The 14,638-nt window shown below is 37.4% G+C and overlaps 1 protein-coding gene across 1 annotated transcript in view; it reads left to right on the top strand.

Annotated features, from left to right (window-relative positions):
* Positions 1 to 14,638, top strand: part of MCF2L (MCF.2 cell line derived transforming sequence-like) — a 91,534-nt gene that overhangs the window by 65,074 nt on the left and 11,822 nt on the right. The window contains exons 7-18 of the mRNA XM_009892133.1: positions 43 to 192; positions 884 to 1,008; positions 2,651 to 2,765; positions 3,741 to 3,860; positions 4,679 to 4,870; positions 5,087 to 5,278; positions 6,019 to 6,178; positions 6,327 to 6,397; positions 7,447 to 7,523; positions 8,567 to 8,633; positions 12,258 to 12,373; positions 13,329 to 13,398. Of these exons, the coding sequence (XP_009890435.1) occupies positions 43 to 192; positions 884 to 1,008; positions 2,651 to 2,765; positions 3,741 to 3,860; positions 4,679 to 4,870; positions 5,087 to 5,278; positions 6,019 to 6,178; positions 6,327 to 6,397; positions 7,447 to 7,523; positions 8,567 to 8,633; positions 12,258 to 12,373; positions 13,329 to 13,398 (1,455 nt within the window). The remainder of the gene's footprint in view (positions 1 to 42; positions 193 to 883; positions 1,009 to 2,650; positions 2,766 to 3,740; positions 3,861 to 4,678; positions 4,871 to 5,086; positions 5,279 to 6,018; positions 6,179 to 6,326; positions 6,398 to 7,446; positions 7,524 to 8,566; positions 8,634 to 12,257; positions 12,374 to 13,328; positions 13,399 to 14,638) is intronic.

Below are 14,638 nucleotides of genomic sequence, written 5' to 3'. Positions count from 1 at the left end.
TGGTGAGCATGAAACATCATTAATGGTTTTTATTCCTAAAAGGCTATAGAAGGTTTTGCCCAAAAGGTTAAGCAAACAGCTCAGATTCTTCAGTCCTTTGGGACTGAGCTGGCTGAAACAGAACTACCAAATGATGTGCAATCAACTAGCTCCCTTCTTGCAACACACACAGAAAAGAAGGACAAAATGAAGGTATGTAATTTTTGTAAAGGTGCTGTCTTCTAGTTAAGCTGTGTTTTTAATTTATAGCTGATAATGCTAATAAAAAATCTGGAAGATGTTAATAGACAATAATAATGGAAAACATTTAAATCTTATTGAACTTCTTTTGCTTGGTTTGATGTTAAAAATCCTTTTTGCATTCAAAAGTGACATTTCTTGAGGCTAAGTTTACTTATGTACAAATGCATAATGATTTGTATGTGGAAACAAATTTCTTTGGAAGTAGTGGTGTGTTTAATTTGTAGTTTTGTTTGCAACAAGAAATTTTATTGTATTTGCAGCCATATGAAAATATACGAGACTTTGAACAATGAACTAATGTTCTTTCAAATCAGCTTAAATGAAAACTGTTTGGGAGTTTCAAAGCTATACATCTAAAACTTTTGAGATATTTGTAGCCTAAGGAGACACTAGAAGGCAGTCAATGTATCATGAAAATTCAACTCAGTTACAGTGGGGTTTTAAGTTGGTAAAGGCAGAAAAAGCTGACATTTAACTGTCTATGTTTGTTGTCAAACACTGCTTTTAATCAAACTACGCTTGCTCTATTGCTATTAAAAAAATCCTTTTTCTAGTTTGGTGCTTTATGAAGTCTGCTTAAAAAAAAACCCATACAACAACACACAACTACAGCATGTGGGGTTTTTGTTTTGTTTTGTAGGAGGATATCAGGTTAGCAGTAGAACAGGGAGATGATATCCTTGGAAGTATTACAAAACCAGTTACTGAGAATCCTGAATACAAACTGAATCAAGATCAGCTGGACAATCAAACAACGGTAGAAAGGTGAGAGGAGCAAAATACCGAACATGCTGCTTTTCTGGGTCTTTTGACCCCTTCCCGGCTCTTTTACTTAATTCTATATGCATGCTTAGCAAATAAGCAAATGTTACAATGTGAATATATAAAAGGTACTTTCAGAAACAACTCCTCTGTTTTCTGATCTGTGCTGTGCAAAGTAACAGTGTTCTGTTTTTCCCTTTTGGTCAGATTTGGACTATATAGTTGAGCAGCTTTTCCTGATTTTAAAGAATATCGATGCTTTGAAATCAAAGGAAATTTCACTTAGGGAAAGCAGGAGGAAAAGACAGAAGTGATACATAACTTCTTAAGTTCTTTTGAATTGAAGTGGGTGGTTTTTTTCTTTAAACCTGCCCGAAGGAGCTTCTAACATTGCTAACGTTATCAGTGTCATTAGTAGCCTTTAAAGGGCTACTAGGGAGTACACCACTCTTGAAGTATCTGTGCACAAACTTCCTATATGCTTCCTTTGAGCATATAAGTAATAGATGTTTTCCTTTGCTCCCAGCTCACCCCTCCTTCAATTACGGCCAATTTTGAACGCATCGTATCACCACAGCACAGATGTAAATTTGCACAAAGCTATGAAAGCATAGCTCATTTCCCCCAGGCGGTATTCTGCATTCTTTTTTTGTCCGTCATTCCATGTTTCTGTTACCCTCAGGCTGACTTTTCTTTCCAAGTAACTGTCTATTCCAATCCACAAAGCTTGGCAGAAATCACTTTTTTTGGCCACTGTTGCTATCAGCTATCCGAAGGACAATCGGGGTGGAGATTGCTAATTTATCCAAAATGCTCCCCCTCGATACAATATCTGATGGAAGTTGGAACAAATTCTCTGTGTGTGTGTCCCCACCTTTTTTCTAATCGGTTTTAACTTGTAAATTCAGGGTTTGTTTCTGTGCTATTAAAGACAAAAATTCATTAAAATTCTGATGTATGGCCTTCCCTGGATGTCGCCTGAGTACAGCAGAGCGCACTGTTAAGATAAGTCCATAGGATACCATACTGTCAAGTGTGATATTGGAAGATAAGCTGAAAAGTAAAAGTCTTAAAGCATCGACCCAAATTATAATTGAAGAAGATTCTTCTCATTGCAGTACTGCTGTACACTTGCCTGTGATATTTAAATAGTAACTCTGATCAGAAGAGGAGGAGCAATGACCTTCAGGTTTATTATGAGCCTTGCTTCAAGGAACGAAATGTAAGGGCAGCTGGCTGGTCACAGCAGTATGAACTTTTGCCTTCATTTTTCCTTATAGCCCAAGGCTTGGGTTCCTCTGGGTCGTAGTCCATGCACATTTGCATATTTTATTTGTGTTTGCTAGCCCCATATCCCCGGGCCAGAGCTGGGAAGTAGTATGTGCAATGGCTAGCTTCAAATCAACGCTTGCCCACTTTTCAGAACTGAATGTTTGTGTTGGGTTTTAGGTTTACATCAGTGTTATTCTAGGAAACAATTCTGTGCAATACTTAAAAAAGTTTCCTGTATCCAGTTTATCTTTTCTGGAAAATATTGCTTTGGGGAGGCTTTTTGTTTACTGTGGAAGATTGTGTTGTCCCTTGAAGGTTGCACCCATCATTCTTACAGTATTTCTTTTCTTTTTTTTTTTTTTTTTTTTTTAAGGCTTCTGGCTCAATTACATGAAACAGAGGCTGCCTTTGATGAGTTTTGGATTAAGCATCAGCAAAAACTTGAGCAGTGTCTGCTCCTTCGGAATTTTGAACAGAATTTTAGAGAGGTGAGAACTTCTTGGTGGCCGTCAATATTTGGTAATATAGATATGATTCAGAAGCAAATGCCCTTTTGTTTTTTTGCAGCTCTTGTGTGTTCCGGAAAGCTTTCTCCAAGCTCTTTCTTGTACGTGTCCTTACTTGACATCCTGCTATCTTTACTACCTTGAATACTTGCCTATAGAGACATAATAGCTTCTCTTCTGCAGACTTATGATTTTTTTCCACGAGCCCAGCAGTGTATAAGCTTTCAAAAACTCCTTTGAAACCTGTTCTCTACCACAGAAGCAAAATATGCTGGCTGCAAACCTTTCATCTTGCCAATAGGCCCTTTTATGGAACCAGGACTTACCTAAACCTTCTGGCTGAAATTTTATAAAACAGTCTCCAACGCTGTGGGTGGGAAGTTGCAACCACACTGTTAGAAACTGGGTGGAGGCTGAACTAAAATTTTTACAGCCAGTTTCTGATCTCATGTTAGTTTAACTCATATGCTTGATGGCACCTACAGTCACTTTACGCTGGTGCAGCTGATCTCAGAGCGCGGCCCCTGTGTCTCCATGGGACCAATGCTCAGAAACCCTCTTACAAGTGTGTGTATGTGTACGTGTGTCTCTCTGTATGTCTGTGTCTCAAGTGGTTGTTAGGGTGAGGACCTCTCCCTCATGTTTTGCTGTTTATGTTAAAGTCACTTTGTATTATTGTCATCTGGTAAAAGCAAGATCATAAATGTTTCCTGAGCATTAGTTCTCCTGCATTTTTTTTTTTTCAGTACCAGGAACCGGGATTACTTCACTACCTTTTCTTTGTATTTGTTTTCATTTTGAATTGGGGGTAAAGGTAGACTGGAAAAAAAGTGATTTGTCTCTGTGCCCCAGTAACCCCATAATGTGAGTTACCTGACTGGCTAACAGCTCTTTAACTGATGGGTCTTCAGAGATGTCGAATCATCCTCATTGATACATAGCTGTGTCCCTCTTCAGGTCAAAGCGGCTTTGGATATTGTGTCTGAGAGACTGTCTGCTTTCACAGATGTGGGAAACAGCTGTTCGCATGTGGAGCACATTTTGAAAGATCTTGCCAACTTTGAAGAAAAATCATGTGTAAGAACTCTGCAAGTCCCGTTAATTTCTATTATGACAATGCATATGTGGAGGGCAATAGTATTTGGTTATTGAGCTTATATTAAGCTGACAACAGGACAGAATTAGTGTCTCAAGTAATGTGCAGAAGGAATTTGAAATAAAGTCTTTAACCATTGGAATGGCCCAATTCTCCAGCATCCCTCAATAAAGAGCAGAGTGACCAGTTACAAATTTCAGTGCGATCAATTTGTGGAAAAATTGCATGCAGTGTCTACATAGCCAAGTTCTGCACTTAGTGATCAAGGGACCACTTCCATTCCTATTAAAGTCACTTATTTCGTTAAATCTGAGAAATGAGAAGGCTGTCTATTGAATGTACAATATGTTAAAAGATGACCAACAGAAACATACAATCTAAACAATGTAGAAAGGGAACTTTATATAGCTCATAAGTGAGGTCATTGCTCTTGAGACTGAGGTGGGTTCAGATTTGGGTTCAGATCGCTGCTGTACTCCAAATGGCATATGTACGCGCGCACACACACTGCTGAATAACTAAAGCATAGAAGGACTGGTAGTGATTCCCTCACAGAGGCTGTATGATTAAACTCATTAATGTTTCTGAAGTATTCTGATACGATAAAGAAGGAGGCATGAAAGTTCTTGGGCATCTGGGGAAACACTTTGATTTATTAAGCAAAGCAGTTGTTAAATAAAGATGTATTCTATACCAACATGTGTATTTAACTGCAGAAAAACAAATGGTCTAATTTTTAATTTTTTCATTGATGTTGATCCAAGGAAAGATGTACCTAAATCAATGTTTGCTTTCTTAGGAGACTATAGCAAAAGCCAGAATGTTAGCCTCAGAGGGTGACGCTTTTATTCAAAGCAATCATTATGCTGTGGACTCCATTATTCCAAAATGCAGTGAACTTCATCATCTCTGTGATGCCTTCGCTGCTGAGACAGAACGGAGGAGGAATCTTCTTAACAAATCTCTAGAACTGCATGACTTACTAGAAAAGGTAAATTTTGTGTGGAACAGTTCTGTTTCCCATCTTACTTGCTAAAAGCTCAGTCAGCCAGTTGTCATAATGGCAGGTAAAAATATCTTGGTGTGCTGGAAGTTTTCACCTGAAGTAGCTGAATACATCACAAGTAGAAGTATGAAATGTTTTAGAGTCTTAGTGTTTGCTGCTGACATCAGTGCATTCTGAGCCTGTTCTTTTCTCTGTTTCTAGTCTATGAAGTGGTGCGATGAAGGAATTTATCTGCTGGCTTCGCAGCCGGTAGATAAATGTCAGTCCCAGGATGGTGCAGAATCAGCATTACAGGAAATTGAGAAATTCCTGGACACTGGTGCGGGCAATAAAATCAAGGAGTTGAATAAAATTTACAGAGAATATGCACACATCCTCAACGAGGACCTAAAGGTACCAGAAGATCTTTACGTGTATCTATGCATCCATTTGTTAATTTTAGAGTTGCATGCCACTGATAAAGCTAAATAATCAGTACTAGGAGTTATATGTGGGAACTAGAAAGCCGACACATTTCCTACCTGAGGTGGTAGTCCTGTTGTATCTTTGGATAAGCATCAGAGGCTTCAGAGCCTTTTAATAACTGCTTCAGAGCCTTTTAATGACTACTTCAGGTTTTCAGATAGTAGGATTACTTTTAAAAAAAAAAAAAATTCACATACTTACTTGGGACAATTTTTTTAAAATGTAGCAAAAACGTGCCTGTCCTTGATATTTGTATTACTTCAGCTTTGTAACTGCCTTTTTTTTTTTTTTGGAACTTGAGAATATGTCCCTTTTCCTCTTCGTTGATCTCTTCATGTAACAGAACCATTAGACGCTGTAAAGAAAACTTCCCTATTTTTGGTTGATTTTTTTTTTTCTTAAATTGAAACCTGAACCAGATTGGTTCCTCTGCAGTAAGCACACAAAACATTTTATGAAGTGACGTTCCAATTTTTAAGTGTACTAAATGACTGTAAATAATGCCTTGTTAAGAGTAAAGATTAAGGTAGTATTTTTATATGTGGTATAAAAGCAATTGCAATTTCAAATCAATGTGCTGTAAATGGCAGCGTAGCTTGTTGATAGGTCTCTGCAAGGGATATTTGTTTGAATTTTTTTTTTTTTCCCAATTTCTGTGGCAATGGTAGGAACATGTGCAAAAGGTTTTTCAGAAGCAAGAAAGCATGGAAGAAATGTTTCAAAAGAGACAAATAAGTCTTAAGAAACTGGCAGCTAAGCAGACACGTCCTGTTCAGCCAGTTGCACCGAGACCTGAAGCCTTTGTAAAATCTCCTTGTACCTCACCAGGTAAGTAACTGTAGTAGCCTTTAACTAATTTTTTGCTCTATGCTGAGAGACTTAAAGAAACTTTCAGCTGTAATTTGTGGTTGCACAAACATCTGTGTCAGATCTGCTCAAGTTCTAACTGCTGTTTGATTCTGGTTTACGTGCTTAGGTCTTCAAAGAGAATATGTATCCAACTCAGAAAGCAGTGCGCTTCGGAGGGTAAACTACAGAAAAGGAAAGGTAACTTTTTTTTTTCTTTGCGCTTTTCACGCACGTATTGCTTAAGAGAGTCATAATAAAATGGAATATTCAGGAACTTCAAGAAGAATGAGGCAATTCCACTGAAAAAGTGATGGTAGTGCCCCCATTGAAGTAACTCTGGTGAAGCACTCGTGTGGTTTAAATAGAGGCTTCTTTGTCGCTGGGCTCAGTATGAGGGAAGGTAAAGTAAATAGCTGCCTATATTAGGAAAAATGTTAGGGGCAGCAAAATATAAAATCTATGAACAGGAAACATTTATTATTTGCCAGTAGTAATTGGCTACTCTTAAAACTGGCAAAAGTGAAGAGGTAGTTGTCGTTGGCTCCAAGACAGCTTCACCTGACCTAATGGGTTGCCATTCCCAAGTGGGGATGGTCTTCCTGCCCCGCCTCCAGCAAGGAAAGTAACCTGACAGCAGCAACAGAAACAAGTACTTTCCCACTGGGTTAGCGTTGAATCAACTCAGTGAAGGTTCAGCAAGAGACAATGCAAGGAGGAAGGCAGGACCACATGACCAGTAGGGATAACAGTTGGAGAACAGGGTTGGTTCAAGGTGGGACTGAAAGCCAAACCTCTTATTTTTTTCAGCAAGCTGTAATTAGTTCAGCCATTACAGGAGAAGTTGTAAGAGTGGACTTCTGTGTCAAGTTAGGAAGTTACCAGAAACTTAGCACAGTATTTCATTTTTAGCTTGAAAAACAGATTAAGGCCAGTGTTGCCTCCAAGATTATGCTGATGCTCTGATGTTGTCTTCCTGGAAAGGCGCCTTGATCCATGGTCTTTTCTAAGCTGGCCTTTCATGGAAAACTCTGTTTCTAAATGTTCTTGTGTGCTCTAAAACCTTCAGGTTAACTTAGATTTTTTTGCAGTGTTTTTGCAAATTGCCTTTGTTTTTAATGGAGTACGGTCTTTCCTGTGAAAACGCATGCAAGTAGAGCTGAGTGCAAAGCTCCGTGTTTTAAAGTGTTTTCCCCCCATCTGTGATGCTGTGATGATTTTTTTGTTTGTTTGTTTGTTTCCTTCTTTAGAGTGAAATGACTGAACTCCATCAAAGCAGAGGAGGATCTACAATGGATGATGAAGAAAACCTAGCTGTGTTAAGGCAGTAAGTATATTTTGATAAACAAAAAATGTTTTTTCTCTGATTTGGTTCCAGCAAGGCTGAGTTTGGCTAAGGATTTGATAAGACAAATATGCTTCTCTGAATTAAGCCCCAGTGCTTTTTGAAATGCATTGGCTGATCTTTGTACACAGAGGGAAGGTATTCCAGTCTGTCTGCAGCATTATTTATAGTTTATATAGTACCAGACTCTAGCTTTGCTGCAGCAAGGTGATGCTATGGCAAGATAACTACATATTTTTTTCATAGGTGACATAGTTTTGAGTAATAAGCCTCCTGTAAATCTATTGGAGGTTTTGGACTCCATGCTTCAGAAGACTTCATCTTTTTATTTGACTCTTTTTAGTCCCTTTTTTGATAAATGTTACTAAAAATCACTTTCTTTTATAAAAACTAAAAAGCATCGCTTAATTTCCAAAAATAACAGTACCACCTGAAATGTGAATAGTGGAGCTTGCATTTCTGCCTGTAAACTGGATACTTCTACTGTCTTTTCACTGTTACCACCATGTGTTAAATTGTACAAAATCACAAGGGGAGGGGGCTGGGGGGGAAGCATGTTTGCTTGAACATTAGGGAGAAATTAAACTTCAAGCAGCATTGTGATATTTAAAGTGTGCCCTAAATGCCTCTTATTTAAAATGACTGGTATAAATTTAAGTTTGTATTTGATAATCCTATGCAGCTCCTGTAACACTTGTGAACACAGCATAACCAGATTTTGCATGTACAATGATGAAACGCTTCACTGCTTCAGTTCAATTACTACATCACTTAAAATGCTAGATTTTACTTTTTTCCTGTTTAAACACATTTTCAAAAATTTTAAAATGTTTTAAAAATACATGCTTCTCAATGAGGATGTATAAACTCTTGACAGAAATATCCATGAAACATCACATTTTCCATTACCTGGGAACAGTTCTTTTGTGGTCTGAAGTAAAGTAGAAAGACAGACAAAGTTAATGTTGCCTCATTACTTTGCACAAGTGAATAGACCTGCCTTAATTTTCATTCTTTGTCTACAGGCATGTAATTAATGAACTCATTGAGACCGAACGAGCATATGTGGAAGAACTTCTCTGTGTTCTTGAGGTAAAGATTAAATTTCACTGCAGCTCTTGGCGAATCTATTTCTCTCTTCCATCTCATGTGTGCTCTTATTCTTTCCTTATTACTGTAATGCCTCTGCTTGTTCCATCAAGCGATGTGATCATTGCATCTCTCTTCTGCCATTGTATTTTCAGAGAGGCAGGAATGTGCAATATTTTTCTAGAAATATTCATGCAACTAGAGTCTTGTATTAGAAACCACAAATTGGGCAGAAAATAAGATATGCCTAACTATTTAGGTGGAAGATAGTGAGGTTTGCCATGATCATTAATTCATGCAAAAGATCATTCCAGAGTCTTGAGTCAATTCCAGGAAGGTTATGTGTCACACAGGAATGTGAATCTGCATCAAGAGAATCTTGTGTCAGAGGAGAAAATTTGTTTCTTGCATCCATTCCTCTTTGCATGTCTTTAGTCTTCCAAATGTCTTGGGTACAATTGTGGCAACAGACTGCCTTGTAATAATAATACCTTCATTTGAAATTGTAAAGGAGACAAAGATGTTCCCTTTGCTCCACAGCTGTGGATGCACAATTGCAGTACTGCTGAGCTGGTTGTAGAATGACACAGTATTCTGTGTTGTTCCTGAAGTTTCTTAAGTCTTCAGACATGGATGTGTCATTTTGTTGTAGTCCAATTTGACTGTAGATGATGAAGTTGCAGATAATTGAAGCCGAATTATTTTAATCAGGATGAACTGGTGGGTACTCTTGGTGTCCATGCCAACATTAAGCTCCTAAATAGGAGCTGTCTGAAGTTATGGACTGGGAGTGATAATTTCTGAGCACATACCTTCAAGTAAGAGTACTGTATGAGGGTTTTGAACTCTAGTTGTGCTTTTGCCTAGTTTGTGCTCGGCTTCCCATAGCATTTATGTCCTGGGTCCGGTCCAAGTGTTGATGACAGTAGGATGGTTGCATATGTTAATAAACCAAGGCAGGTCTGGAGTGGACCTTAAGGATTACTTTATTCTTTGCTTTTGTATGCAATGCTATCTGTACAGTTGTGTTAAAAAAAAATAAAAATAATAAAAAAAAATACTCAAATAGTTGGAGGATTTTTGGTCCTTCCTGCTGCTACTGGAGGGTTGTTACAGAATTTTTCTATTTCTCTGGTATTACTCTTGTTTTGCACAGAGTATAGTGCAACCTTGGTCTTGCTCGGCCAAGCTGTCTTGGTTTTCTGCCAATGTGATAGACTCTCCAGTAGTCTGATTGTGCCAGGCACGCTTCTTTGTGCCTCCTTGCAGTTTAGGATTCATCTCTCAAACTTGGTTGATTGGGACTGCCAACAGTAATTCTGGATCGGATCCTTGCTGAGGTATGGTTCAATGGCAGTCTTCCAGCTTTTGAGTAATTCTAGTTATTAATCCATAGTCCTGGCTATTCTCCCAATTCCTTTGTTTCTACTATTCTATTAATCTTCCAATTTTTCCTGTAAAAGAACCAGATACTCCTTTGTATGGATGGTGTCTCTTATTATTATGTCATATCTAATTGCAGTGTGTTTTCTCTCTGCCAAGGATTCTAGTAGAAAAAACAAGGTCGTTCCCAAGATTGATTATTGGGAAACTGCTATAGCTGCTTTTATCCAAGACTGATAGTTTTCCTTTCATTAATAACCATGGTCATCTCACTTTAGTCTGTGAAATCTAGTCATTTTTATTTGGGAAAAATACTGGCCTAGTCTATTTTTAGGTATTGTATTTGGCTCCTTTTCCCATTTACTTTGATGCTTTTACAACAGCTTTCAAATGGAAGACTAAGCAAAGCCTTATGTATTCTTAAAGTAAGATTAAATGATCCCTGTGGCTGTATGGAGTAGCTTTGCTTCTCCTTTCTTAAAACACTGCATAGGTAGTAAAACGTGAAGGGTATTTATATTAAATTTTTAAAATAAGTACTATGTCAACCTGAAGTGAAAAAAAAAAAAATATTGTCAAGCATTTTGTCAATGTATGGATTTCATGCTTTTGTTCTTTCAGAATTCCAAAGTACTGAACTCAGTCAGTTTTGTTTCCACATCAGCTGGGTTAGGTACCCCTTCTTTATGCCAAGGCTTTGCTGCTATGTTCACCATCATCTTTACTTCAAGTGGAATGTAATCATTCTCTTCGTGCATCTCTTCACCTTAACTACATGGTGGACACAGTTCTTCTTTCCCTGTTAATTTTTTTAAACTCCATTTTACATACATTATTTTTATCTTTTCTTAAGGCTGTACCACTTCCCTCCCTGCCCCTTCGCCTTCAGACTCTGCATTTTCCTGTCTGGGGGGCAGAGATATGGGAGAAGGACCAATGGTTAGCTATCTATGAGCTCCAGCATCTTTGCCTATACTATTGGGGTTTTTTTTGTGGTGTTTGATGGAAAAATAGTCAGATTTTAAAAGGAATGTTTCTGATTTTTTTTTTTTTTAAATCTAATCACTGTCCTATCCAAATACTTGTATTCTTCAGGCTAGCTGACTTTACCAGCTTGTTCTCCTACTTTTTGTAGTTTGGACATCACTTGAAAATTGAAGATCTTAGTTGTAGGTGTGCTTTTGCTTATCCTATCATTTCATTTGTCAGTTTGTTGTAATTCAGTGCATTTTATCATAACTGATGTCACTAATGCAGTGACCACCTTGTCCATGATACCTCTGTTTAAAAATGAAAAAAACAAAACAACCCCACAACAAACAAACAAACAAAAAAACCCAACACCAAAAACCTGACAGAAAGAAAGTAGGTTTCATCATCTTTCTTTAGCCTGCACACTAAGAAATCTACTTACATTAAGAAATATGCTTACAGTACAGGTGCTAGAGCATCCTTGCAGTTTTTCTCTTTGCTTGGGGGTGTTTTGTTTGGTGTTGGGGGGGTTTGTTGTTTGTTGTCGGTCTTTTTGGTGTTTTGAGAGATCACAGATTAATGACCTCAGGATCAGAGAACAGTCCTGGGCTAAAGCCACCTGTGAGCTCTCTTTTCCTTATCTGTGCCAGACAAACAGACAAGAGAATATGGCCTTATGTGAAAAATGGAAGATGTCAGAATCAGAAGTTACGATTTTTGGTGCCAAAGCTAATGAAAATGTCTTAAAGATAGTATTTGCAGCTTAATGGTTACCTACAGAAATAACTACAGTCAGCTTGTTCCCTCATACTAATAGCTGAGATTAGCATGATCGTTTGCATGTGCGCTGGAATTGTGGCTTTAAACTCAGATGCGTAAAGTCCTAACAGAAGAAGAATGAAGTATAATTTGGAAGCAGTATGGGAATGCATAGCCTTTGCTTGGTGGCGATTGCAAACATTGTTTCATCCTTGCTTAACTAAAACAGTATAATTTGGAAGCAGTATGGGAATGCCTTTGCTTGGTGGTGATTGCAAACTTTGTTTCATCCTTGCTTAACTAAAATGGCAGTAATTTTTCAAGTGTCTTTCTAAAGACTGTAGGTGTGTCTTACTGGACTGATGGACAAACAGAATTTGTATACTTTTTTCATGATTAATACTGAGCTTTTTATTTGCTGTCTGTCAGTTTGCAGGCAGACTGCCTTGTCAGAGAGAGATAAGTGCTACAAGTAAAGGGAGATAATCAGTGTGCCTCTCTCCTGTGTTGCAGGGTTATGCTGCAGAGATGGACAACCCCTTAATGGCTCATCTCATTTCACCAGAACTCCAAAATAAGAAGGATATCTTGTTTGGGAATATGGAAGAAATTTATCATTTTCACAACAGGTGAGGATTTGCATTCAGATCTAAAAATAGCATGTGGATGGGATTCTTCACTCTTTCTTTTAATCTGATTTAAATTGCAAAAAGATCCTTACTGAGTCCCACCTGGCTATCTGGCATGTCAAAATTCATGTTGCATAGAAGAGGAAAAGCAAAATATCTGTAAAAGGTGAGCAAAGCTGTCTGAAACTTTACTCAAATGTTTGCAGTACACAGATAAAATTTTGCATTGTTGTCCTCTTCCTGAAGAAAGGTATTGGAATCTGGTTACAAGCTAATTAAAGCAAGGTTTGTTTGGGTTTGGGTTTCTTTTATTTTTTATGAAATTTGCTATGGAAAGTAAATTATTATTCTGAACCACAAATTCTCAACTTTTAGATCTAGTTGAGGCTGGTTAATTTTATACTTGAGTGACCTCTCTGAAGTTTGAATCCTTGCTGCTAGAGAGGTATCTCTTCATAGGATAATATTTAAATTGGTAGACATGAAGTTTTTTCCAGAGAAGTTAAGCATATAAGAGTTGTTTCTTATTCAGGCAAAACTAGACCGGAAGTTTTGCCACTGATTTTTTTGAGGTGAGTTTTTTTGGTTTGGGGAGGGGGGTTTGGTTCATTTGTTTGTTTTGTGGTGTTTGGTAGTATTTGGAAGGAAAACCCAAATACTTTAAACTGTAAAGATCCTGCTGCTGAATACATCAGGCAGGGAAACAAAATCCCCCTCCCCAATCTTATATTTGAATTCAGTTGTAGCAACAGAAGCTAAAAGAAATTGGTCAGAATGTTTGTTTATTTTAATTTGCTATCCCTTTTTAAGCACATGATTTAGAAGAGTTTTGTTTAGTTTTGTAGTACAGAATCACAACTCTGTTTTAAAAAGTTTAGAAAACTAATTGCAAGAATGCGAATATTTGCTACCACTTTTTTAAACATGCACTCTAAGAAATTCTTCTTCCTCACAGAATATTCTTGAGAGAACTAGAAAATTATGTAGAATACCCAGAACTAGTAGGCCGGTGCTTTCTGGATCAGGTATGTGTCATCTTTTGATGGGTTTTTGTTTGTAAGCCCCTCCAAGACTGTAACATATGACAATGATTTTCATGTAGTAGTTGCCACCCTTTGTTTGTGTTGAACAGGTAACAGGTTGAGAATGTAGATGTTAATTGAGAATTGGGGATATTTTCCACTGTCTGGGGTAATTAATTTTGTTAGAAAGAGCTACTACCTTGTTGAAAGAAAACTGCTTTATTAAAGTGGCAGTCAGGAAAACATGAAGAGGAGTCGTGCACTACATCATTTCACATCATAATAAATGATTGGTTTATTTGGTTAGATTTCTTTACTGGATTTTTTTTTATTGCTCTTTCCTTTAATGAGTACACCTCCAAAAATATAATCCAAAATATTTTTATTATGAAAGCAGAAAGCTATGACAGAATTAAACTTTTTAATCTGGGATTTATTAAAAAATTAGTTTCATCCCTAATACACCGAAGGCTAAATAGGAATCTGTTTATGGAAATTATTTTGGGGGTTGGACTAGATGATCTCCAGAGGTCCCTTCCAACCCTAACCATTCTGTGATTCTGTGATCAGTCTTCTGTTGTTGAAAACTATTGATGCTCTAAAACTCCTGGGAGAAGCAACGCCTCCCCTTCCTATTTAATGGCTACATCCATGGAGGTGCTCTTTTCTAAAACTGAGGGACAGAGATACTTCCGTGCCTGCTGATTTCCTACCTAGTCTTTGCTTTATATCTGTAGTTACTATGATATTTTCAACAGTCTTATTTCCTTTTGCTTTCAACAAGTGCTAAGTCATGTTATTTAGTTGCTGAAGTTAAGGGGTAACAAGCTGCTTGGTCTACCGTAGTGCAAGTCCCAATGAAAAACACATTCATAAAATGAAAATGTAGAAAGAAAAAAAGGCAAAGACTTTTAAAAAAAATTGCACAGGGGGACTCATGGTTGGGCATTCATAGAGTATTTTCCATATTGTAATAGAAATATATTTGTAAATGTATTATATGCTGCTTCATAAGGTACTTAACATGCATCTGGAGCAAAAATTAACACAATCATTTTATTCTGATGTTCCAAGTAAAAACTTTGTAACTATTACAAATTAAATGATTTTGAATAATTGGTTTTTGCTTGGGATGTCTCAAGGAATTGCATTTTTGTCGTTGTTTTTGTTTTTTCTTAGCCTTATTGATTGTGGAGAAAATCTTATGAACTTTGTCCATTAAAGTCACAAGAATTTATTAACT

This window comes from Charadrius vociferus, unplaced genomic scaffold (assembly GCF_000708025.1).
Source record: "Charadrius vociferus isolate BGI_N301 unplaced genomic scaffold, ASM70802v2 scaffold218, whole genome shotgun sequence".
Lineage (NCBI taxonomy): Eukaryota > Metazoa > Chordata > Aves > Charadriiformes > Charadriidae > Charadrius > Charadrius vociferus.
Note: the sequence above shows the minus strand (reverse complement) of the source record. Positions and strands in the feature narration are given on the sequence as shown.